At 39.8% G+C, this 27,141-nt stretch overlaps 1 protein-coding gene and 1 pseudogene across 1 annotated transcript in view; one reads left to right on the top strand and one right to left on the bottom strand.

The window, feature by feature from the left end:
* Window positions 1-26,284, top strand: part of USP18 (ubiquitin specific peptidase 18) — a gene marked incomplete at its 5' end in the record, with an annotated part of 66,586 nt that extends 40,302 nt beyond the window's left edge. The window contains 7 exons of the mRNA XM_011283700.4: window positions 16,283-16,362; window positions 16,657-16,803; window positions 17,189-17,284; window positions 17,735-17,902; window positions 23,375-23,506; window positions 24,330-24,379; window positions 25,658-26,284. Of these exons, the coding sequence (XP_011282002.2) occupies window positions 16,283-16,362; window positions 16,657-16,803; window positions 17,189-17,284; window positions 17,735-17,902; window positions 23,375-23,506; window positions 24,330-24,379; window positions 25,658-25,703 (719 nt within the window). The remainder of the gene's footprint in view (window positions 1-16,282; window positions 16,363-16,656; window positions 16,804-17,188; window positions 17,285-17,734; window positions 17,903-23,374; window positions 23,507-24,329; window positions 24,380-25,657) is intronic.
* On the bottom strand, window positions 13,027-13,546 carry LOC102899412 (annotated as a pseudogene).
* Window positions 26,285-27,141: the final 857 nt, after the last annotated feature.

The following is a 27,141-nucleotide window of genomic DNA, read 5'->3' as shown; positions in this document are numbered from 1 at the left end:
GTTTGTCTGATATAAGAATGGCTACTCCAGCTTTGTTTTGGCATCCATTAGCATGATAGATGGTTCTCCATCCCCTCACTTTCAATCTGCAGGTGTCTTTAGGTCTAAAATGAGTCTCTTAGGGGTGCCTGGGTGGCTCAGTCGGTTAAGCGGCCGACTTCGGATCAGGTCATGATCTCGCAGTCTGTGAGTTCGAGCCCCGCATCGGGCTCTGTGCTGACAGCTCAGAGCCTGGAGCCTGTTTCAGATTCTGTGTCTCCCTCTCTCTGACCCTCCCCTGTTCATGCTCTGTCTCTCCCTGTCTCAAAAATAAATAAAACATTAAAAAAAAATAAAATGAGTCTCATGTAGGGAGCATATGTGGTCTTGGGTTTTTTTTTATCCATTCTGATACACTGTGTCTTTTTAGTGGAGTATTTAGTCCATTTACATTCAGAGTGATTATTGATAGATATGAATTTAGTGCTTTTGTGTTATCTGTAAGGTTGATGTTTCTGGTTGTCCTCTGTTCCTTTCTAGTCTTTGTTGCTTTTGGTCCTTCCCCCCCCCCCATTCAAAGAGTCCCCTTTAATATTTCTTGAAGGGCTGGTTTAGTGGTCACAAGCTCACTTAGTTTTATCTGGGAAACACTTTACCTCTCCTTCTATTCTGAGTAACAGCCTTGTTGGATAAAATATTCTTAGCTGCATATTTTCCCCATTCAGCATATTGAATGTATCATGCCATTCACTCTCTTCTGGCCTGCCAGGTTTCTATGGACAGATCTGCTATGAATCTGATTTGTCTTCCCTTATAGGTTAAGAACGTTTTTCCCTTGCTGCTTTCAGGATTCTTTCCTTGTCTGTGTGTTTTGTGAATTTGAGTATATGTCTTGATCATGGCTGGCTTTTGTTGAATTTAATGGGAGTTCTCTGTGCTTCTTGGATTTCAATGTCTGTTTTCTTTCCCAGGTTAGGAAGTTTTCAGCTATAATTTGTTCGAATAAACCTTCTGCCCTTTTTTCTCTCTCTTCATCTTTTGGGACTCCTATGATAGGAATATAATTATGCTTTAAGGAGTTTCTGAGTTCCCTAAGTCTACACTTGTGATCCAATACCTTTCTTTCCCTTTTTTCAGCTTCATTATTTACCATAATTTTATCTTCTCTATCACTGATTTGTTCTTCTGCTTCATCTATCCTCATTGTCATGGAATCCATTTGGATTTGCATTTTGGTTATAGCATTTTTAATTTGGCCTAGAGTTTAGTTCTTTTATGTCAACAGTAAGGGATTCTCTACTGTTTTCTATGTTTTTATCAAGCCCATCTAGTATCCTTATAATTGTTTTAAATTCTAGTACAGGCATATTATCTATCTATCTATCTATCTATCTATATATCTTTTGATTAAATCCCTCGCTGTGACCTCTTGTTCTTTTTCTGGGGTAAATCCCTGTGTCTTTTCATACTGTCTTTTTAAGGTCAAGAAAAAAAGGAAGCTAGATCCTAGATGTGTTTAGGTCTGCTTGTTAGAAGAAGCTAGATTCAAAAAAAAAAAAAACATAAAAATAAAAATGAAAAAAAATAAAAAATTGCTTTCTTTGGGGTACCTGGGTAGCTCAGTCAATTAAGCATATGACTTCAAATCAGGTCATGGTCTTGTGGTTTGTGAGTTCAAGCCCTGCACCAGGTTCTGTGCTAACAGCTCAGAGCCTGGAGCCTGCTTCAGATTCTATGTCTCCCTCTCTCTCTGTCCCTCCCCTGCTTCTATTCTGTCTATCTCTCAAAAAGAAATAAACATTAAATTTTTTTAATAATAAATAAATAAAAATTGCTTTCTCTGTATCCCAAGCAGGGGAAGAAAACCAAAGGAAGCTAGATCGTATTTCCCCTAGAGCTATAGCTTTGCAACACTCTATAATCAGTACACTTGGTGCAGGTGAGGAGTTTGTGCTGGTATTCTGGGGGTGGGGTCTGCTGTGGTGATTCTCAGGTGGACTTGCCCTAGTGGAGATGCACCTGCAGGGTGCAGGGTGGTGGGGCTTGGTATAAGTGGCTCTGGCCTCCACTTGGTGGTGCTCTTTTGCTCACTGAAGTCTGTCAGTGCTTATGGCAGGGTGCAAATGGTGTCACTCCATTCCTTCATCCCCAGAGCGGGGAGCTCACGCCTGCCATTCTTCAGGAAACCCTCAAAGAAGAGCGAACAACCACCTGTCATGTGTCCCCTTCTTCCACAAGATCCCTGCTTTCTCCCTGCCTGTGTCTGAGCTGTCTGCTTTCCAGGTGGCATAGCACTTGTGTGTTTTACCCCAGGTGCACCAAACTCCACATTTTAGAGATCTGAGTGGCATGGACATGTGCTGATCCTCTAAGGTCGTGTCTTCCTGCACTATGGCCTGGTGCCAGCTTGCCCCAGAAATCAGTTTCATGACTGTGCAGCAATTCAGAATTGGTGGTAAAGCACAGCAGAAAGCCAGCACCAAGGCTTGCTGTCCTCGGCCCGTGTTCCTTTTCTTATGTTAGTAAATGGGGCAGCTCAGTATCACCCACTATGTCTCTTGCTCCTGGAGAAGCTGTGTCCCCTCTCCCAAATGCGTTCCAAGCAGGGGATCTTCAGCCTATGCTGCCTACTCCTAGGTCTCTGTCCTCCCCCCCCCACCAGAACACTATTAAGCCCAGCATGTGTGACTCTGAAACTTCAGACCCTGTGCTCCATTGTTTATAAAAACTTGTGGTATTCAGTCTCTCTCCTCTTCTCTGTCAATATTTTTGGGGAAGAGTTTTTTCTTGTGCAATTCCCTGCATGCTCGCTTGCTTGCTTTCTCTCTCTCTCTCTCTCTCTCTCTTTTCCTTTCTCCATGATCAGGGCTCCCTTACCATCACAACACCCACAGCTCTTCTCCCCACTAAATCAACTCTCCACAGCTCCTACCTTCTAAGTCTAGTTTGTTCTCTCAGTTCTCAGATCAACTTCTTGGGTGTTCAAAATGATTTGATATTTATCTAGCTGTGTTCAAGGAATGAGACAAGCCTAGGGTCTCCCACTCCTCCACAATCTTAACTCCCTCCTGAATCCTGGTGCTTCTTATTTCCTCATTTGGATTTGTGTTACCATGTTGTTACTGTACAGTTTCATTTTATCTAGGAGGACTTCCTTTAGTATTTCTTGTAGGACAAGTCTTTAGTGATGAATGGTCTCAGTTTTTGTTTATTTCAGTGTCTAAATTTCTGCTTCATTTTTGAAGAGAAGTTTTGCTGGATATAGAACTTTTAGTTGACAGCTTTTCTACCCAGCATTTTGAATATGTTATCCCACCATCTTCTGTTCTCATATTTTCTGATGAGAAGGAAGGTGTGATCTTATTGAGGACCTGTTGTGTATGTTTGTGTCCCATCAAAATCCATATTTTGAAATGCAACCCCCAGAGTGATAGTATTAGGAGAAGGGGCCTTTCGGAGGTGATTAGTTCATGAAAGCAGAGCTCTCATTAATGGAATTAATGTCCTTATGAAAGTGGCCTGAAAAATCTCCTTTGATTCTTACACCATGTGAAGATACCCAAGAAAGTGGCCTAGAATCTGCTGATATCTTGAACTTTGACTCCACAGCCTCCAGAACTGATTTTTCATGTTTATAAGGTTTGGGGTCATTATTTCTTTAAATATTCCTTCTGGCCTTTGTCTCTTGCTGCTCCTTCTGGGACTTACATTATATGTATATTGGTGTAGTTGATGGTATCCCACAGATTCTGAATTTCTGTTCATTTTTTTTAGTAGATTGGTTTTTTTTTTTAGAACAGCTTTAGCTTCACAGAAAAATTGAGCAGAAAGTCCAGATATTTCCCATAGATTCCCTGCCACTGCACACCCATTTTCCTCCATTATCAATCTTCTGCACCGGAATGGTAGATTCATTAAAATAGATGAATCTGCATTGATACATCATTATCACCTAAATCCTTGATTTACCGTAGCATTGTTTCTTGTTCTTAATTGCTCTGGTCAGAACTTTCAGTGATGTGTTGAAGAGAAGTGGTTAATGTGGGCATCCTTGCCTTGTTCCTGATCTTAGAGGAAAAATTTTCTGTCTTTCACAATTGAGTGGTGTTTGCTGAGGGTTTGTCATATGTGGCTTTTATATGTTATATTTTCTTCTATTCATATTTATTTTTATCACGAAAGGATGTTGAATTTTGTGAAATACTTATTCTGCCTCAATTCAGATGATCACATGTTTTTGGATTTGTCGATGTGGCATATTACATTGATTGATTTTCATATGTTGACCCATTCTTGCATTCTAGGAATAAATTTCATTTGGTAATGATGTATAGTTTTTTCAATATGCTGCTGAATTGTTTCCTAATATTTTGTTGGTGATTTTTGCATAAATATTAATAAGGGATTTTGGTCTCTGTCTTTTCTTGTAGTGACTTTGTCTGGTGTTAGTATCAGGGTTATGCTGGTCTTCTAAAACGAGTTGAGAAGTGTTTTCTCAAATTCAGTTTTTAGGAAATGTTTGAGAAAGATTGGTATTAGATCCTTTTAAATGTTTGGTAGAATTAATTACTGAAGCCATAAGCACTATGATTTTTCTTTGTCCAGATGTTAAGATTACTGATTCAATCTAACTCATTATGGGCATATTCAGATTTTCTATATTGTCATGATTTAGTTTTGGTAGGTTTGTTTTTCTCAGAATTTGTCCATTTCATCTAGGTTATTCAATTTTTTGTTCATAGTGATCTCTTAAAATACTTTAAAAGTTTTTGTAGAATTGATATTAAATTCTACTTTAATGTTTGATTTTAGTAATTTGAGGCCCTTTTCTCTTAGTCCATTTAGCCAATTAAAGACTTGTCAATTTTGTTAATCTTTTAAAAAAACCAACTTTTAGTTTCATTGATTTTCTCCATTATTATTCTCTATTTACTTTATCTCTGCTCTAATGTTTGTTATTTCACTTTTTTCTGTTAGCTGTTGGTTAGTTTGTTCTTTTGTTTCCTTAAATTATAAGTTAGGTTGTTGACTTGAGATCTTTTTGGTTTTTCAATGATTGGGCCATACTTCCTATTTCTTTGTATGCCTTGTGTATGCCTTGTTGAACGCTGGCACTTGAATTTAATAATGCGGTAACTCTGGAAATCAGATTCTTCTCCAGGATTTTCTGTTTATTATTATTATTTTATTTGTTATTTTTATTTATTATTATTTTTGTTTATTGCTTTTGGTTTTTTTATTATGGTAGTTATCTCTGTGCCAAGGATCAGAGTAAGTATAAACTTAATTGTCTTTGGTATTTTTGCACCTTTCCCTTTGTGTTTATGGTCACTTTTTAATTTTCTCTGTTTATACCATTGTTTTGGGGTGTCCTAGTCTTTAGCATTTGACTCCTAAAAGGGGAAAAGCAAAAAATGAACGGAGAGGAAATCAGGGATCTAGTTCTTTAAATTCCCCTTGGAAGTCATTTGAGCCTGAAAGAGAGGGGCTTGAAACACTGGAGAGACATAAAATTACCATGGCTGCCTGCCTCTTTGCACATCTGTGATCAGAAACATCAATAATCAGATCACAGATCTCAATATTTGGAAGACAGAGTCCTTTACGCCCATCGCAGCTTTGACACACCATGCACAAGCTGCTGGCCACATGGCTAGGGGTGGGGGATGGGTTGTTGCTACTGTGCAAAGATGAAATTGACTGAAATTAACCATTGTTTATCTCTAGTCTTCCCCTAGAAGTTGCAAACCTTCAACGAACTCTAGAGTTCAAAAATATTAATATCAGACAGATTCTGCCAGCGAAATTATTGTCTACATGGGGAGCCAGATTCCTGGTGCTTTGTACTCCTCCATATTCCTAGAATCCTCCCTAGCTCATTTCTTTTTGACACTGAATATTCTATTGTCTGGGTGTACCATAGTTTATTTATCTATTTACCTACTGAAAGACATCTTTTTGCTTCCAATTTTGACAATTACGAATAAAGCTGCTATGAACATATCAGGTTTTAGTATACATATGTTTTCAACTCCTTTGAGTAAATACCAAGCACCGTGATTGCTGAGTCCTATGTAAAGAGTATGTTTAGTTTTGTAAGAAACCACCATACTGTCTTCCAAAGTGGCTGTACCATTTTGCTTTCTCACTAGCTATGAATGAGAGTTACTGTTCTCTGTGTTCTCACCAGCATTTGATGTTAGCATTTAAAATTTTTGGCCATTCTGATAGGTATGTAGAGGTATCTCATTATTTTAATTTGCAATTTCTCATTAACATATGCTGAGCACTGCTTCATATGCTTATTTGCCATCTGTGTATCTTCTTTGGTGAGATGTCTATTCAGGTTTCTCACCCATTTTTTTTTTAATTTTTATTTTTTATTTTTTTATTTTTTTTCAATATATGAAATTTATTGTCAAATTGGTTTCCATACAACACCCAGTGCTCATCCCAAAAGGTGCCCTCCTCAATACCCATCACCCACCCACCCCTCCCTCCCACCCCCCATCAACCCTCAGTTTGTTCTCAGTTTTTAACAGTCTCTTATGCTTTGGCTCTCTCCCACTCTAACCTCCTTTTTTAATTTTTTTTCCTACCCCTCCCCCATGGGTTTCTGTTAAGTTTCTCAGGATCCACATAAGAGTGAAAACATGGTATCTGTCTTTCTCTGTATGGCTTATTTCACTTAGCATCACACTCTCCAGTTCCATCCATGTTGCTACAAAGGGCCAGATTTCATTCTTTCTCAATGCCATGTAGTACTCCATTGTGTATATAAACCACAATTTTTTTATCCATTCATCAGTTGATGGACATTTAGGCTCTTTCCATAATTTGGCTATTGTTGAGAGTGCTGCTATAAACATTGGGGTACAAGTGCCCCTATGCATCAGTACTCCTGTATCCGTTGGGTAAATTCCTAGCAGTGCTATTGCTGGGTCATAGGGTAAGTCTATTTTTAATTTTCTGAGGAACCTCCACACTGCTTTCCAGAGTGGCTGCACCAATTTCGATTCCCACCAACAGTGCAAGAGGGTTCCCATTTCCCCACATCCTCTCCATAATCTATAGTCTACTGATTTGTTCATTTTGGCCACTCTGACTGGCGTGAGGTGATATCTGAGTGTGGTTTTGATTGGTATTTCCCTGATGAGGAGCAACGTTGAGCGTCTTCTCATGTGCCTGTTGGCCATCCAGATGTCTTCTTTAGAGAAGTGTCTATTCATGTTTTCTGCCCATTTCTTCACTGGATTATTTATTTTTCGGGTGTGGAGTTTGGTGAGCTCTTTATAGATTTTGGATACTAGCCCTTTGTCCGATATGTCATTTGCAAATATCTTTTCCCATTCCGTTGGTTGCCTTTTAGTTTTGTTGGTTGTTTCCTTTGCTGTGCAGAAGCTTTTTATCTTCATAAGGTCCCAGTAATTCATTTTGCTTTTAATTCCCTTGCCTTTGGGGATGTGTCGAGTAAGAGATTGCTACGGCTGAGGTCAGAGAGGTCTTTTCCTGCTTTCTCCTCTAGGGTTTTGATGGTTTCCTGTCTCACATTCAGGTCCTTTATCCATTTTGAGTTTATTTTTGTGAATGGTGTGAGAACGTGGTCTAGTTTCAACCTTCTGCATGTTGCTGTCCAGTTCTCCCAGCACCATTTGTTAAAGAGGCTGTCTTTTTTCCATTGGATGTTCTTTCCTGCTTTGTCAAAGATGAGTTGGCCATACGTTTGTGGGTCTAGTTCTGGGGTTTCTATTCTATTCCTTTGGTCTATGTGTCTGTTTTTGTGCCAATACCATGCTGTCTTGATGATTACAGCTTTGTAGTAGAGGCTAAAGTCTGGGATTGTGATGCCTCCTGCTTTGGTCTTCTTCTTCAAGATTACTTTGGCTATTCAGGGCCTTTTGTGGTTCCATATGAATTTTAGGATTGCTTGTTCTAGTTTCGAGAAGAATGCTGGTGCAATTTTGTTTGGGATTGCATTGAATGTGTAGATAGCTTTGGGTAGTATTGACATTTTGACAATATTTATTTTTCCAATCCATGAGCAGGGAATGTCTTTCCATTTCTTTATATCTTCTTCAATCACCTTCATAAGCTTTCTATAGTTTTCAGCATACAGATCCTTTACATCTTTGGTTAGATTTATTCCTAGGGATTTTATGCTTCTTGGTGAATGGGATCAGTTTCTTTATTTGTCTTTCTGTTGCTTCATTGTTTTTGTATAAGAATGCAACTGATTTCTGTACATTGATTTTATATCCTGAAACTTTGCTGAATTCATGTATCAGTTCTAGCAGACTTTTGGTGGAGTCTATCGGATTTTCCATGTATAGTATCATGTCCCCATCTGCAAAAAGTGAAAGCTTGACTTCATCTTTGCCAATTTTGATGCCTTTGATTTCCTTTTGTCTGATTGCTGATGCTAGAACTTCCAACACTGTGTTAAACAACAGTGGGGAGAGTGGGCATCCCTGTCATGCTCCTGATCTCAGGGGTAAAGCTGTCAGTTTTTCCCCACTGAGGATGATATTAGCTGTGGGCTTTTCATAAATGGCTTTTATGATCTTTAAGTATGTTCCTTCTATCCCGCCTTTCTCGAGGGTTTTTATTAAGAAAGGGTGCTGAATTTTGTCAAATGCCTTTTCTGCAAAGATTGACAGGATCATATGGTTCTTATCTTTTCTTTTATTAATGTGATGTATCACGTTGATTTGCGAATGTTGAACCAGACCTGCATCCCAGGAATGAATCCCACTTGATCATGGTGAATGATTCTTTTTATATGCCGTTGAATTCGATTTGCTAGTATCTTATTGAGAATTTTTGCATCCATATTCATCAGGGATATTGGCCTGTAGTTCTCTTTTTTTACTGGGTCTCTGTCTGGTTTAGGAATCAAAGTAATACTGGCTTCATAGAATGAGTCTGGAAGTTTTCCTTCCCTTTCTATTTCTTGGAACAGCTTGAGAAGGATAGGTATTATCTCTGCTTTAAATGTCTGGTAGAATTCCCCAGGGAAGCCATCTGGTCCTGGACTCTTATTTGTTGGGAGATTTTTGATAACCGATTCAATTTCTTCTCTGGTTATGGGTCTGTTCAAGCTTTCTATTTCCTCCTGATTGAATTTTGGAAGTCTGTGGGTGTTTAGGAATTTGTCCATTTCTTCCAGGTTGTCCAGTTTGTTGGCATATAATTTTTCATAGTATTCCCTGATAATTGTTTGTATCTCTGAGGGATTGGTTGTAATAATTCCATTTTCATTCATGATTTTATCTATTTGGGTCATCTCCCTTTTCTTTTTGAGAAGGCTGACTAGAGGTTTATCAATTTTGTTTATTTTTTCAAAAAACCAACTCTTGGTTTCATTGATCTGCTTTACATTTTTTTTAGATTCTGTCTTGTTTATTTTTGCTCTGATCTTTATTATTTCTCTTCTGCTGGGTTTAGGTTGCCTTTGCTGTTCTGCTTCTATTTCCTTTAGGCGTGCTGTTACATTTTATATTTGGGATTTTTTTTGTTTCTTGAGATAGGCCTGCATTGCAATGTATTTTCCTCTCAGGACTGCCTTTGCTGCATCCCAAAGCATTTGGATTGTTGTATTTTCATTTTCTTTTGTTTCCATATATATTTTAATTTCTTCTCTAATTGCCTGGTTGACCCACTCATTCTTTAGTAGGGTGTTCTTTAACCTCCATGCTTTTGGAGGTTTTCCAGACTTTTTCCTGTGGTTGATTTCAAGCTTCATAGCATTGTGGTCTGAAAGTGTGCATGGTATGATCTCAATTCTTGTATACTAATGAAGGGCTGTTTTGTGACCCAGTATATGATCTATCTTGGAGAATGTTCCATGTGCACTCGAGAAGAAAGTCTATTCTGTTGCTTTGGGATGCAGAGTTCTAAATATATCTGTCAAGTCCATCTGATCCAATGTCTCATTCAGGGCCCTTGTTTCTTTATTGACCGTGTGTCTAGATGATCTATCCATTTCTGTAAGTGGGGTGTTAAAGTCCCCTGCAATTACCACATTCTTATCAATAAGGTTGCTTATGTTTATGAGTAATTGTTTTATATATTTGGGGCTTCCGTATTCAGTGCATAGACATTTATAATTGTTAGCTCTTCCTGATGGTTAGACCCTGTAATTATTATATAATGCCCTTCTTCATCTCTTGTTACAGCCTTTACTTTAAAGTCTAGTTTGTCTGATATTAGTATGGCTACTCCAGCTTTCTTTTGGCTTCCAGTAGCATGATAACTAGTTCTCCATCCCCTCACTCTCAATCTGAAGGTGTCCTCAGGTCTAAAATGAGTCTCTTGTAGACAGCAAATAGATGGGTCTTGTTTTTTTATCCATTCTGATACCCTATGTCTTTTGTTTGGTGCATTTAGTCCATTTACATTCAGTGTTATTATAGAAAGATATGGGTTTAGAGTCATTGTGATGTCTGTATGTTTTATGCTTGTAGAGATGTCTCTGGTACTTTGTCTCACAGGATCCCCCTTAGGATCTCTTGTAGGGCTGGTTTGGTGGTGACAAATTCCTTTGGTTTTTGTTTGTTTGGGAAAACCTTTATCTCTCCTTCTATTCTACTATATGTGCTGCCGAAGCGAGCGCTCTCCTTCTATTCTAAATGACAGACTTGCTGGATAAAGGATTCTTGGCTGCATATTTTTTCTGTTCATCACATTAAAGATCTCCTGCCATTCCTTTCTGGCCTGCCAAGTTTCAGAAGAGAGATCTGTCACGAGTCTTATCGGTCTCCCTTTATATGTTAGGGCACGTTTATCCCTTGCTGCTTTCAGAATTTTCTCTTTATCCTTGTATTTTGCCAGTTTCACTATGACATGTCGTGCAGAAGTTCGATTCAAGTTACATCTGAAGGGAGTTCTCTGTGCCTCTTGGATTTCAATGCCTTTTTCCTTCCCCAGTTCAGGGAAGTTCTCAGCTATTATTTCTTCAAGTACACCTTCAGCATCTTTCCCTCTCTCTTCCTCCTCTGGAATACCAATAATGCGTATATTATTTCTATTTAGTTCATCACTTATTTCTCTAATTTTCCCCTCATACTCCTGGATTTTTTTATCTCTCTTTTTCTCAGCTTCCTCTTTTTCCATAATTTTATCTTCTAGTTCACCTATTCTCTCCTCCGCCTCTTCAATCCGAGCCGTTGTCGTTTCCATTTTATTTTGCATCTCGTTTATAGCGTTTTTCAACTCCTCCTGACTATTCCTTAGTCCTTTGATCTCTGTAGCAATAGATTCTCTGCTGTCCTCTATACTGTTTTCAAGCCCAGCAATTAATTTTATGACTATTACTCCAAATGCACTTTCTGTTATATTATTTAAATCCTTTTAGATCAGTTCATTAGCTGTTAGTATTTCCTGGAGATTCTTTTGAGGGGAATTCTTCCGTTTGGTCATTTTGGGTAGTCCCTGGAGTGGTGCGGACCTGCAGGGCACTTCCCCTGTGCTCTGGTGTATAACTGGAGTTGGTGGGCGGGGCCGCAGTCAGACCTGATGTCTGCCCCCAGCCCACCGCTGGGGCCACAGTCAGACTGGTGTGTGCCTTCTCTTCCCCTCTCCTAGGGGCGGGATTCACTGTGGGGTAGTGTGGCCAGTCTGGGCTACTTGCACACTGCCAGGCTTGTGATGCTGGGGATCTGGCATATTAGCTGGGGTGGGTAGGCAAGGTGCATGGGGGCAGGAGGGGCAGGCTTAGCTCACTTATCCTTAGGTGATCCACTTCAGGAGGGGCCCTGTGGCAGCGGAGGGAGTCAGACCCACTGGAGGGGTGGCTCCGCAGAAGCACAGCATTGGGTGTTTTCGCGGAGCAAGCAAGTTCCCTGGCAAGAACTGGTTCCCTATGGGATTTTGGCTGGGGGATGGGCGAGGGAGATGGCGCTGGCGAGCATCTTTGTTTCTCGCCAAGCTGCGCTCTGTCATCTGGGGCTCAACAACTCTCCCTCCCGTTGTCCTCCAGCCCTCCTGCTCTCCAAGCAGAGCTGTTAACTTATGACCTCCCAGATGCTAAGTTCTGCTTGCTGTTGGAACACACTCCGTCTGGCCCCTCCACTTTTGCAAGCCAGACTCGGGGGCTCTGCTTGGTCGTGGGCCGCCCCTCCACCCTGGCTCCCTCCTGCCAGTACGTGTAGTGAGCACTGCCTCTTCGCCCTTCCTACCCTCTTCTGTGGGCCTCTCGTCTGTGCTTGGCTCCAGAGAGTCCGTTCTGCTAGTTTTCTGGCAGTTTTCTGGGTTATTTAGGCAGGTGTAGGTGGAATCTAAGTGATCAGCAGGACGCATGGTGAACCCAACGACCTCCTACGCCGCCATCTTCCTTCTAATCTCTCACCCATTTTTAATCAGGTTGTGTGTGTGTGTATGTCTTATTGTTGAGTTTTAAGAGTGTTTTTGTATATTTTGGATAACAGTCCTTTATCAGATATGCTTTTTGCAAATATTTTCTCTCAGTTTATGGCTTACCTTCTTATGCTCTTAACATATCTTTCACAGAGCAGAACTTTAAAAAAATTTTTAGATTAATTCTCCCTTTTTTATCATTACAGTTAGCTAAAAAATTGCCAGGCAGCCCACAAAACAGGATTTGCTTTAAGATCAACCTACAAGGGGCGCCTAGGTGGCGTAGTCGGTTAAGCTTCCGACTTCAGCCAGGTCACGATCTCGCGGTCCGTGAGTTCGAGCCCCGCATCAGGCTCTGGGCTGATGGCTCGGAGCCTGGAGCCTGTTTCCGATTCTGTGTCTCCCTCTCTCTCTGCCCCTCCCCCGTTCATGCTCTGTCTCTCTCTGTCCCCCCCCAAAAAAAAAGTTAAAAAAAAAAGAAAAAAAAGATCAACCTACAGAATCAGTTGGAGACTGATGGCACTGGGACCTGCCGGGCTGGGCCATAGTAGTGTTTAGCTAAGTGTCAAGAGCATTAAGAAGAAAGTCTGAGTTAGAGGCACCAGGCCTGCAGCACAGCTGTGGAACCTCCATGATGTGACTGCACAGCTCTATCCTCAGACATTTGTTGGGTGATCACCACTGAGGGGGAACCTAGCTATAAGTGGGGCCCCTGGGGCCAGATACGTGGGCACAGTGCATGGGGGCAACAGGAGTTGAGGTATGGGAGGTCAGGAGGGTACCTGCTGACATGGCCACAGTGGTCCCAGCCACCATACCCATGGTGACACCATTGCCTCTAAGTAGAGGGATGGGATCGGGGTAAATCACCACCAGCATGCAGTTGGGCTGCACAACTGTGGTGTGGTGGATGATGTGAGGGGGCACTGCCTACTGGGGCTGTGTGTGCATAGGGGCTCTCTTGGGGGTAGGCATTTTGGTAGGGGAAGAGGAGTATGGTGGCACTGCCCCATTGGTGGGGGGACAGAATACTGTGTAAAGTGTGACAGGATTGTAACCTTTTTGGAAGGTAGGATTTGCTCCAGAGTACATGTTGGTGGAATAGGCAGGACCTATGGCTGCATAGCCCACAGGGAAACCAGCTGAATAACCAATTTCTTTGGCATTTGCAGAGGGGAACCCCAACAAAACCAGGGCTATAAACAGGATTCATGATTTCAAGAAGGCATTGTGGCAGTGGCAGCCTGGGCCAAAGTGCCCAGCTCATGCCAGCCAGGGGCGGTCTCCGCAGTTGGGTTCAGCAAGGATGCAGGGGCTGAGCCTCGAGGCTGGGTCTCTGATGCCACCACTGCCCTGGCTGGCACTTCCAATTGTTCTGCTTCACCCAGCCCACCTCTCCACAACATGTGCTGCCCGCAGACGTTCCAGAAAATTTTAATTTTAATGAAGTCCAGTATATCACTTCTTTTTTTATTGTTTGTACTTTGCAGTTGTATCTAAAAAGTAATCACCAAACACAAGGTTTAGGTTTTCTCCTATATTATATTTAGGAGGTCTGTTATATATTTTGAATTCGTTTTCTTAAGAGATGCAAAGTCTGTGTATGGTTTCATTTGTTTTCATATGGATATGCAGGTGTTAAGCAGCACCATTGAGTTAAAAGACTATCTTTGTTCCATCGTATTGCCTTTGCTTCTTTGTCAAAGAGCAGTAATATTGTTTATGTTGGTGTATTCCTGGGATCTCTGTTTCATTCCATTGATCTATTTTCTGTTCTTATGCAATATTACATTGTTTTGATTATTGATATTTTATTAGTTTCAGAATTAGGTCTTTGATTTTATTTTTTCCCTCAATGTTGTGTTGGCTATTCTGGGTCTTTGCCTTTCCAAATAGACTTTGGAATCACTTTTTCAGTATCCATAAAATAACTTGCTGGGATCTTGACTGGAATTGCATTGAGTCTATAGATCAAGTTGGGAAGAACTGGCATCTTGACAATATTGAGTCCTCCTATCCGTGAACATGGTATATCTTTCTGCTTATATAATTCTTCTGATTTCTGTCATCAAAATTTATAGTTTTTCTCATATAGATCTTGTATGTATTTGTTTAGATTTATATCTAAGTATTTCATTTTCATGGGTGCTAATGTAAACAATATTGTGCTTTTAACTTTAAATTTCCCCTTTTCATTGCTTTTTCAGTGAAGCTGCAAGCAGGTCAGATAATAAAAATGCTTTTGGTATGGAACTTTTTGAGGAGCTCCAGCCCCAGTCTGCCCCTTCTTCTCATTGCTAGGCTTCTGGTTTCCACAGTTTCCATGTTTGCAAGTTTTGTTTCCAAGTCTACTACAGAGCTGAGAAGAAGGAAATGGGAATAGGCCAAGTTGAAAAGTCTCAAATCCTATTCTCCTTAGGTTCTGCAGTGTTTGTTGAATAAATATGCCTAAGATTTTTGTATACTTTTGGTTAATTTTCAGAGTTCTGAAAAAACCAATTTTCACTTTTTTTGCCAGCATTTTAATTGCTTTTATGGAGGAGTAGATTTATAGAGACCCTCACTCCACCATTCCAATTGTATTCTCACCTTCATATAGCTTTTCATAATATTTTGTACACCTTAAGGAATTTTTCTTATTCTTCTTTGAATTATGATTTTATGGATACTTGTCTTCCACTAGAATTTAGGTTTATTGGGGATAGTAACTTTATCTAGCATGTACAATGCCTTGCACATAGAAGGTTTTCAGTAAATATGGATTGAGCAAATATCCCTGTATTTTTTAGATGTATCAGGACTCTTGGCTTTGCTATGGTCAGATAAAGCAAAATGTCTCCAAATGGCAAGGTGATCTAACATCGTTTGTGTCCAGAGTTGCCTCCATAATTCCCCGGGGACAGCATAGGTTCAGCCCTAGTTCCACTCTGTCTTTAGGTTAGGGATTATTACCCAATGATTAAATTAATTCATTCAACTCATATGTAGTGTTCACCTGTTATGTGCCAGGTATTGTGCTGGTGCTGTAGATAAGAGAATAAGACTGATAAGAGTCTTTGCCTCCATGGTGCTTATGGTTTAGAGAAGAGACAGACCAAAACAAAATGAAATCCAAAAACATTAAGTACAAATTGTAGTAAGTATTGGTGTTGAGATAGCTGACATGAATATTTACTACATTTACAATAACTTGCATGTTATGTTTTCTTGCAATGTCTTCTTTGCATGTTGGCAGACATCTATCCTTTTGTAAAATAATACTCAGTGTGTTTTTCATATTCTTTGTCTTCCTAGGTTTCTTTTGAACAACAGAAATTCATTTATATACGTACAGAATATTTTAGCCTTACATTTACTTATATAACATATGGAGAATTCAGTGCTTAATTCCCATCTCCTCTTAGCTAGCATCATCTAACACTGAGATGGTCCTTTCCTTTTTTGTTCTCCTAGATACCTTTGGGGAAGACCTGGGTCAGATATGAGCATTAGGAAACTGCTAAATTTCTGGGGAATGAGAAAAGAAATTAAATAAAGGTACAGAGAAATTAGTGGCCATTAGAGTCCAATTAAGGTATTGTCTTGGCTTAAAAATAGGAGAGGAGAGAATGCACTATTGCCTATTGGTTTTATCTAGCTGGGTCCCACAGTAGAGGTCAGTAGGTATGAGTGGCCAGTCAGGGGAAGGGAAACTTCTGTGATGCAGTCAGACTGGATTTTAAGTTTTAAGAGGAGTTCTCAAAAATAAATAACAAGTTTATTTTTCATTTTTAATTAATGCCTACCATCGAGTGTAAATTTAGCCTGAAAAGCTGGGGTGGAGGGAGTGAAGGCTAGAAGAGGACAAAGTGATGAGTGTTCATGCGTATCTAGGTAGCTAGGGCACAAGGGCATGGGAAATGTCCTTGGTGACCTCACTGATCAAGCTGTTACTTTTCTCTTTGGCCAGTGTTTGTCCAGCATGATGCTGCTCAACTCTACCTCACAGTCTGGAACCTAATTAAGGACCAAATCACAGATGTGGACTTGGTAAGATGTTAGAACTAAAGAACTCAGAAGTTTAAGATGCTGCTCATTTAGCTCATTCAGCTATCATCAATATAATGTATAGAGAGGATTAAAAGAGAAAATCCACATAAATACTTATCACAATTCCGTAATATTATTACCGTTATTATTTTGTACCTTTTTGAAGAGCAAAGAGAATCAGTGGCTGCCATTTCTGGAGCTTCTGTCTGGTGGATATAATTTCTGGAAATTCACCTCACCTGTTTTGTTTATGGCTTTGTACCCTTCTTTCCTCTCACTTCCTCTCTCTTGCAGGTAGAGAGGCTGCAGGCCCTTTATACAATCCGGATGAAGGAGTCCTTGGCTTGCCTTGAATGTACAACGGAAAGGAGCAGAAATAGTAGCATGCTGACCCTCCCCCTTCCACTTTTTGATATGGACTCAAAGCCCCTGAAAACCCTGGTGAGGAATTCCTCTTGGTGAATTTGCTGTTCCCATAAACCCAGTGCTGCCAGTGTGCTCTTGCTTCTTTAATCCACCTTTGGCTTTTAAAAAATAATTTCTGTTTCCTTTGCACAATTCTAAGTTCCCCTTTGATTTGGTGAAAACATTTCTTTCCTTTTACTTCCTTTCCTCATGCTGCTACCTTAACAAATGCTCCCTCCTGTTTTTCCTTCACGTCAGTAGGTACTTTTGGAAATCCTGCCACATGCATCACACTGGGCCAGATGGTAAGGGGAACAAGGAGAGAATCAGAAGGAAAGCTTAAATCCTCATCTGTAGGGTGATGTGTTATACTGTATATGGTAAATACCAACTCTGCTTTTTCTTTGTTCTCCTGGGACAGGAGGATGCCCTTCGCTGTTTCTTCCAACCCAGGGAGTTATCAGGCAAAAGCGAATGCTTCTGTGAGAACTGTGGGAAGAAGACTTGTGGGAAGCAGGTACTTGCTCCCTAAAACCAGAAGCTTCCCTACTCTGGGGTTGTCCTTGGTGGATTTCCTAATGGAGGCCTTGAGGGTACCTTGTGATGGTTGAGGGAGGGAATCCATATCAGGCTAGCAGCCTGGGATCTGGGGCTTCTGATTATCAGAGGCCCATCACTGAGAGGAGCAGAGCCTTTTAAAAGATAAGAGGAGAATATCCAAGGGAAGCATGCAGAGTTCCCCCCATAGGGTTAGACTAGCTCTCTAGAGCAGCCTCTGTAGTTTCCCTGAGCTCTGGTACCTGTGGGAGAGCTCAACAGATTCAGCAAATGGGGGCCCTTAATTCTGTATTATATCATTCTTACCTCTCTTTTTGGGAAGAATATATGATCAGCTCTGGTATTTCTCTGAATCTACCCATTTCAAGGGCCTTAGAACTTCATCTCCACAGTAATTTTGGTTTTTCAGGTCTTGAAGCTGACCCATTTGCCCCAGACCTTGACAATCCACCTCTTGCGGTTCTCCATCAGGAATTCGCAGACAGAAAAAATCTGCCACTCACTTTATTTCCCCCAGAGTTTGGATTTAAGTCAGGTCCTTCTGATTGAGGAAGACCTCTGCAGTGCTGAGGAACAGGTGAGCAGCTCCTCAGTTCCCTTCCATTCTCCTTCTCTTCAGACCCCTTGTCTGCTTGATTTTGCTTCTCCTCCCCTAAGGTGCTTGAAGTCACCCACTCAACAGAGATGGCACTTTTGGGCATCTCATCTGTGTCATTGTATCATCTCAGAAATCATGGCCTCTGCTGGCCGTGCTTGGGGTACACAAAGGGAGGGAAACTCATCGGCAGCTACTTGGTGTGATTCATAGAAACATATTCATACATTCAAGAAATATTCTTTTTAAAACAGTATTTTAATGATGTGTGTTCCTGAATAACAATGAAAAGTTGTTACTACCATACTACTATCAACAACATTTGCTTTTCTTTTAAGAATCCAGAGACTTTATTTCTAAATATTGAGCTTTGGTTTATGTACTTCACAGCACTGAGAGAGGGAAAGAACCCATAACTCTCTTTCCACTTAAATATGGTATGTAATACATATACATAGGTAAACACAACATCTTGGGTTCTAAATATAATATCAACCTTTCTTCCTGAAACAGTTTATGCCTACTTTGAGGATAGTAACAAGAGAGCCAGTTCATTTAGGTCAAATTTAATCAAAGTAAAGTTGAATTCAGTTGTCCTGAGCTGGTAACTTATTGGGAAATTCTGAGGAAAAGATACGACATAAATATCTTTTCTTAGTTTTGAAATGCTACATTTAGTAGATGATATATATATATATATATATATATATATATATATATAATTATATATGTATATATGTGTATATATACATATATACACACATATATGTGTATATATATATATATATATATATAGTCCATAAAGGATATATCCTTTATATATCCTTTTATGGACTGTTTTGTTCATTCTTTGTTTGCTATTCATGTTCTAGAACCCTGGTATTTTAAAAATTGAGGCCTGATAATATAGTAGCTCCTATATAACATGGTTTCTTTGCCTATTTAGTGTATATACATTTTGTAAGATGATTATTTTCTGTCCTTTGAATTTTCCTTATTTCTGTTTGTGTACTATGAAGTATATCTTAATGAAATAATATATTAAAATTTTATTCCACTTAAAAAGACATTGTTATAGAAAATCTTGAATATGTAGCAAAGTAATGGGGAATTATACAATGAATCCCCATGTCTTTCAAGCAGCTTAAAATTTATCAAGATTCATGCCCAATCTTGCTTTACCAACATCCTCATCCTCTTCTTTCTCCAACCCTCTACTGGATTATTTTCAAGCACACCTCAGACACCATGCCATTTCATTTAAAGTATTTCCTTATGTCATTCTAAAGAATAAAAAAAAAGTATTGGATCACAAATGTAGACTTAGGAAACTCAGTGACTCCATAAAATGTAATACCATAGGAATCCCAGAAGAAGAGAAGGAAAAAGGGCAGAAGGTGTAAGGAGCTAGCCAAGGAGCTAGAAAAGAATGCTGGGCTAGGTGTAAGCAGCTCCAGCTTCCACTGGGGGCACTGTGTTGCTCACTGAAGTCTGTCAGTGCTGATAGGCAGGGCGAAAATGGTGTCACCCTGCTCTCTCCTCCCTGGAGCAGGAAGTTCATGCTTGCCACTGTCCAGGAATCCCTCACAGAAGAGCGAACAGTCTCCCCTCTTGTGTCCCTGGCTTCTGTGAAATTCCTGTCTTCACCCTGTGTCTGAGCTGTCTACCTGCCAGGCAGCATAGTTCTGTTTTATTTCAGGCATGTGGCTGTGTTTCAGAACTCCAAATTTTAGGGACCCAGTGTGGTACAGACATGGCACTGATCCTATGGAGGAGGGTGTCACCACACTGCAGCTTGTGCTGGTTTGTCTCAGAAAAGCAGAATCATGCAAAGGCTTGGAATTTATGGTAAAGTGCAGCAAAAAGCCGGCACCAAGGTTTGCTGCCCTCAGCCAGGTGTCTCTGTCACTATGTTAATGAATGGAGCAGCACATTTGGGCCCACCAACTTTTTGTCCCCAGAGATGCCATGCCACCTCTCCCAAATGCACTCCAAGAAGGGGAACTGCCTCTCCCAGTGACCCAGGAGATTCTCAAACCATGCTTTCTGTTCCTGGGCCTCTGGCTTCTTCCCTATAGGAGCACTACTGTGCCCACCAGGTGGAGCCTAGCAGTGGTGCAGACTTCTTAAACTTCAGACTTTGAGCTCCACTCTTTGTAAAAACCTGCAATAATCAGCCACTCTAGTTTCCTAGTCAGTGGTTTTAGTGAAGATGTTTCCCTTGTGCAAACCCTTGTGCACTGCTTTCTCTCTGTTTCTCTCTCTGATTGCTACAAGATCAAGGCTCTCTCCCCTCCATACCACCCGCAGTTGTTTTATCCCTGGAATCACATCTCTGCAGATCCTACCTTTCATGATGTGGCTTCTTTTTTCCCTCTGGTTCTGCAGGTCATTCTCTCAGCATTCAGATTGACTTATTGGGTGTGTTGGAATGATTTGGTATTTATCTAGCTGTTTTTGAGGGCTGAGGCAAGTATAGGGACCCCCTACTGCTCTGCCACTTTAACTCAAGTGTATCCATTCATCTATTGATGGACACTTGGGCTGCTTCCATATCTTGGCTATTGTAAATAATGCTACAATAAACATAGGGTTCATGTATTCCTTTTAATTAGTGTTTTTGCATTTTTGGGGTAAATACTGAGTAGTATGATTACTAGATCGTAGGGTATTTCCATTTTTTACTTTTTTGGGGGAAACTCCATACTGTTTTCCATAGTGGCTGCAGCAGTTTTCACTCCCGCCAATAGCATATCTCATAATTTCCTATTGTCACTAATGCCCAGTCAATATTTAGGTTTCTGTGACCTATACATTGGTTTGTTTGAACCTAGATCCCAACAAAGGCTACACTTGCATTTGCCTAAGTTTCCATCCTTCCTTCCTCTTCTCTTTCCCTCCTTCCCTCTACTTCTCCCTGCCTTTCTTTCTTTTAGGTTAAGTTTCTTTTTTTTTTTTATAATTTTTTTTAATGTTTATTTTTGAGAAAGAGAGTGCTAACAGAGGAGGGGAAGAGAGAGAGGGAGACACAGAATCCAAAGAAGGCTCAGAGTTCCTAGCTGTCAGCACAGAGCCTGACATGGGGCTCAAACTCATTAACTGCAAGATCATGACCTGAGCCTAAGTCAGACACTTAACCAACTGAACCACCCAGGTGCCCCTACGTTGTTTCCTTTAAATTTCTTTCCCCTATTTTTCTTGTCCTTGAGCTTCATTTTGTTGAAGTTTTTAAAAAAAAAATCCAGAATTTGCTGGTTGGTGTTATTTAACATGTTCCTTTATCCTTTGTATTTCTTATAAACAATTAGAGCTAGGTATTGCTCTGCATTTTTAAAGTCTAGTGTAAATTCCCAAATGAAAATAGATAATAATTTGAGCTCTCCCTTTTGGGTGACTTAGCTTCATTTGCACTACCCTCACCCCTGTCTCCCATATTGATAGTTTTTCAAAGTCTCAGATTAGGGATATTATTTGACTGTGTCAAGATAAAAGAATAAGGTGTTTATGACTAATGTTGAGATCCTTCTCACAATCAATCCAAACTCCATCTCTCCCACCACTATTCCCATTTCTTAAAAAAATTTTTTTTTTAATTTTTTTGTTTTTTTGAGAGAGAGAGAGAGAGAGCGCACTTGAGTGGGGGAGGGGCAGAGAGAGAAGGAGACACAGAATCCAAAGCAGGCCCCAGGCTCTGAGCTTTCAGTGCAGAGCCCAACGTGGGGCCCAAACTCATGAGCCATGAGCTCATGACCTGATCTGAAGTCGGCTGCTTAACTGACTGAACTACCCAGGTACCCCTACCACTATTCTCTTTTCACAGAAAATTCTCTCTTATCTTCAGTTTCTAAGATTTGAGAGAGTAGAATGACTTACTGCCAAATCTAATGGATGATTTTTGGTCCTTCCCTTACTTGATCTTTTTGTAATATTCTGTTATTGATCCTACTCTCCTTCAGAATCTACCATAAGCTTTCCTCATATGGCTTCTTTCTCTATTGGTGGATCCTTTCCTGCCCATGATTTTATTAGCATATAGTTTTCCATTATTTCTCCTATCCATTTTTCAAATTTCATCTCATTAATTCTCATGATTTTGGTAATCACCTCAAACTTAAGACTTCCAAATTTGTATCTCCTGTCCAGGTCTTACACTTGAGCTCCAAACCAGTGTATTCACCTCTACTGAATGTTGTCACATAGTCCCCAAATTCATTATCTTTATTCCCAAACAGTTCTGTTCCATATTTAACTTCATAGTACCAATATTTTCTTAATTTCCAAGCCAGAGATGCCTCCTACTTGCCCCTTCCCCAATACCCCAATATCCAGTCCTTGGTTATTTATGCCTAATTTTGTGCAAATATGCCCCCTCAGTCTCACCTTTAGTCTCACTTTCTTAGTGTAGCATAGGGATTAAGAGCTTAGGCTTTGAGGCCAGACAGGTCTGGGTTGGAATTCTGCCTTTTCTAGTTACCTTTGGGTAAATTACTTTACCTCCCTGAGCTTAGATTCCACCTTTGTGAAATAGGATTTATATCACCATCCAGCTTAACATGATTTTTATGAATATTAGATGAAATAACTCATGTAAAGACATAGCTAAATGCATAGCAAATGCCAAAGGTTAGCTAATAATTATTATGCTAAGAATGATTATCATTTTGGTGACTACTACTGATAGTCACTGTCCAGACTATAGCCATTTTTCTTGCATCGTAGTGGTACCCAAACTGATCTCATTGGCCTCTACCTCACTTGAACTCTCATTCCATTTTTCAAACCACATTATTTCAGTATTTTTCTCAAACACAAATCTGATGATGCTTTTTCTCTGCTTAAACTTATGATGGGTCCCAATAATTCTAATTCTTATTATAAAAAAAATCACTAAATTTTACACCTGAAACTAATATTACCCTGTATGTTACCTACTGGAATTTAAATAAAAACTTGAAAAAAGTTAGATAAAGTTCTAGTTCCTGACTTGATTTTTGTAGCCTCATCTCTTGCGACTTCCCAGAAACCTCTCTGACTTCCATTTCCTCAGCATGCTCTGTTCTGTTACACTGCAAAGCCTTTGCAATTTCTGGGTCCATTGAGTATACTTCCTTCCCATAACTTGTCTCCTAATCTTATTCATTGTTCAAGATCAATTCCAGAATGTCTTCTTTGGGGAGCTTTTCTTAGATGATTGTTCCTTTTTCTCTTTTGGGGCAAAAGTTGAGTCTTCCCAAATTTACCTGTAAATATACCTAGTATAAAATATGGCATTTTAATTCTGGCTTAACTAATCATGAGATTCTTGAGTTCAAAGACTATTTTCTAGTCCCCTCGACGTACCAGTGCCTGGCACAGAGTAGGCAGTAAAATATATTATGAAATAATGTTTCTTTATTCTATGGTTAGAAAAAAAGGGATGATAGGTGAATAATTTTGTGCCTTATGTCCCTCCAGCTTGGAAGACAGTATGAGCTCTTTGCTGTGGTTGCCCATGTTGGGGCAGCTGACTTTGGTCATTACTGTGCCTATATCCAGAATTCTGTGGATGGAAAATGGTTCTGCTTCAACGACTCCAATGTTTGTTGGGTGAGGAACATTGTCCAAAATGTCCTGGATTAGCCACTTCTAATAAATTATGAACCCAGGACTAGATGGGTCCTTAAGGTCGGGACACATTGTGGGCTTGTTTTCTCTGTGTGTGCAGCCCTTAAACAAGTCCTTTTCTTTACAAAAACATTTTTTAAATTCAGGTATAGTTAACACAATGTTAGTTTCAGGTGTATAGTATAGTGATTCAATGAGTTTATACATTATACTGTGCTAACCACAAGTATAGCTACCTACCATCTGTCACCATAAAACACTATCAGAGTATCACTGACTATAGTCCTTATGCTGTGCCTTTTATTCCTGTGACTTATTCATTACATAAGTGGAAGCTTGTATCTCCCATTCCTCTTCACCCGTTTTTCCCATCCCCCACCCACTCCCTCTACCAACCATAAGTTCGTCCTCTGTATTTATAGGTCTGATTCTGCTTAAAGTCCTTTCCTGCATCAAGTCCCCATCTGGTGTATAGCCCTATAAGAATCCACTTAGCTCATTGTCTAGGTTTTTGGTGTTCTAGGCTCAGTGCCCTGCAGCTTCATGCTTGTGGGAAACTTATAGAGAGCCAGAAGAGTTAGATATATGTAAGTTAGAACCAAGCATAACCAAAAATAGAAGGACCAGTGTACTAAAAGAGGCTTCATATACATGGCATCCTATCACTGGATGATTCAGGTCTTGGGAGGTAACAGGGAGGGGTTTGTCTGGATACATGACAGAGGGTAAATTGTAGCACCCTATACTCTGGATGCTTAACATATGTGAGCTGGATACTTCACTTCATCTGTTTATGTACTTCCAGGTATCCTGGGAAGACATCCAGTGTACTTATGGAAATCATAACTACCGCTGGTAAGAGAAGTGTTTGAGTGATGGAAATCCAGTGAGTTTACACAGGTTTCTTAGTGCTATATGAAACTCTCATGAATCCAGCTGCCGCTTATATTTGGGTAACTCCCCAGTGACTGTTAAGCCTCATCTCTGAATACCCATATTACCATACAATGCTTTTTTCACAATTTAGATTCCAACAATACTAAACTATAAGTAGCTCCCCAAACATCATATCCTCCATGGTTTTACACATGCAGTTCCTGATCTGTCTTTCCCTCTCCTAATTTATTATTAAGGCAAACTCCCACCATGCTTTAATGTCTCTGCTCATGGCTTTTCCTACTCTATAAAGCCTTCACTGATTGACCCCAGCAGATTTGTAGGGACTTCTCATATGCTTGCTCTGCACTTTAAGCATACCTCATTTATAGAAAGGACCTCCCTGTTTTGTAATTGTTTGCATATATAACTTTTTTTTACATTAGACCATGAACTTTTTGCGAGCAAGGATCATTCTTTTTTCTTTGTCCGGTACAGTGGCTTGCATTTAGTAAATAGTGATAAATATATTTAAAAAAAATCAACAACTACAGAGGGGAAGCTAGAGAGAAAAAAAAAAGCTGGATGAAGTTAAAGCAGAGACTTTGTAAGTTTTTTCAGATGAGTTTCTGGGTTGCAGTGACATTGTACACCAAAGGTGATATTTGAAAATATTTCAGCTAAGTAGGACTGATCACTCGAAAAATAATGAATTAGGTGAAATTTGTGTTTTAAATTCTCTTACAATCTTCTACTTTTTATCTTTTCTTCTGAACATCCCTCTTAGATACGCACTCTTTGTCACTTTCTGGTCGTCAGTGATTGTCCCATTATTTATATCAGGGTTTGACAAACTTTCTCTGTAAAGGGCCAAAGAGTAAATATTTTAGGCTTTGTGGGCCACACAGTCTCTGTTGCAACCACTCAACTCTGCCCTTGTAGCACAAAAGCAGCCACAGATGACACATGAATGAATGAGTGTGGCTGTGTTCCAGTTAAATTTATTTAAAAAAACAGGGCTATATTTGGCTTGTGGACAGGTAGTTTGTCAACCCATGATACAGATGTTAACTAATAGAAGCTTAATGGCTATTTTCTCAGGTTACCCATTTTCTTCCTCTCTGAGATAATGGATAAATGAAGACTTGATCCAATAACCAGAGACTTTTCTGATGCTTGTCCTATCATGAGTTAAAAACATATCACTTAACTATGAATGTTCCATTTCTGTTATGTTGCATTTTTTTTTCTTTCTAGGCGGGAAACTGCGTATCTTCTGGTTTACATGAAGATTGAATCCTAATGGATGTACCCTAAACTGTCAAGACTGACAAAGTTTCATTTTCCTTTTCTATCCCTGGATCTGCTGACTCTCTCAAGAGATTTTGCAGTGAGAAGAAGGATAATTTTCAAATTGTATAGTTAAATTTTATTTATAATTGGGGTTGATTATCAAAATATTTACCAGTAACTCTGGATGGGTCTTGATCAGTCAGAATAGATACTTCCACTGGCTAGAGCCAGGACCTGAGTGCTTCCTGCTGTGGAAGGCATGAATCCTTTAGTTAGGAGAGTAGAGGGGTTGAAGTGTTCCCAGAGGAGGGGAAACCAGGCCAACAATTGTAATGGGAGGCATTCAGGTGGCAAGGGGCAGTGGTAGGGAAGTATTTCAGTATTTTACAGCTAGTTTGACTGTACTGGTATGTACTGGCAGAATATTATTTTTGTTTATAATTTAAAACAATTTTAGAACCCATACTACTTTAATAAAAGTGAAGTGTTTTATAATTGTTATTCATTTATTTGACAAATATGTATTGATCACCTACTCTCCGAAAGGTAGTGTGCTAGGTACCATAATGAATAAAGTTCTTTTTCTCCAAAGGAGTTTTCAGTTTAATGGGGGGGGGGGGGGAGGGGGTAATTAAAATGCATAAGATACTGAGGGTTTGTGCTACAGGAGTTCAAAGTAAAGTGCAATATTTCTATTTTAGGACCATGTGATAAGCCATAAAGCTGGAAAGGAGGTTAGGATGGAGGACAGTCCATTTACAGGGATAAATATACACAATGGCATGGCTGAAAAAGGTGAGGCTCAAGGTTCAAAACCACAAACCTGGTTTTCCTCTACCAAGGAAGCAGTGATGATTGATAAGGATGGATGGTCAGTGGGGCTGAAAATGTAGAATGTCTTGAACTACTAAGAACTACTAGATCTAATTTAACAGGTAATGAGGAATTGTTGAAGGGGTTCAGAAAGGAAAGGAACATTTAGTGGCGTTTTGATACAATAAATCTCCTGGGGGCTGGCAGCATGAATTAGAGACAGAGATGGTAGTATGAAAGGAAAGGTATTCATAGTCACTAGAGCCACTTTGGAGGAAGAATGGATATGGACAGTGAAAGAAAGGGTCCAAGGAGACTTTAATACCAACCTGCAAGGTGAGCAGGGTAGATGTTACTATCCCTATTTTTACAGATGAAGCAATTGAGACATTCATATGTTTAATGACTTGCTCAAGACTTTATACTTGATAAGTGGCAGAGCCAAAACTTCCAGCATAAAATATGGATAATTTCTTTATTATTTTATTTTTTTGGCAAAAAATTAGCCATACTAATTAGTGAGTAATTAGTGAGTAATAAATTAGTGAATAATAAATTCTCACTGTAAATATTCCAACAATATAGAAATACATAGAGTCCCTTCCTTGTAGCTAGCCATTGTTACATAGGTGTAT

The sequence above is a fragment of the Felis catus genome, chromosome B4, assembly GCF_018350175.1.
Source record: "Felis catus isolate Fca126 chromosome B4, F.catus_Fca126_mat1.0, whole genome shotgun sequence".
Lineage (NCBI taxonomy): Eukaryota > Metazoa > Chordata > Mammalia > Carnivora > Felidae > Felis > Felis catus.
The sequence above is the reverse complement of the archived record's forward strand: the minus strand, read 5'-3'. Positions and strand labels throughout refer to the sequence as shown.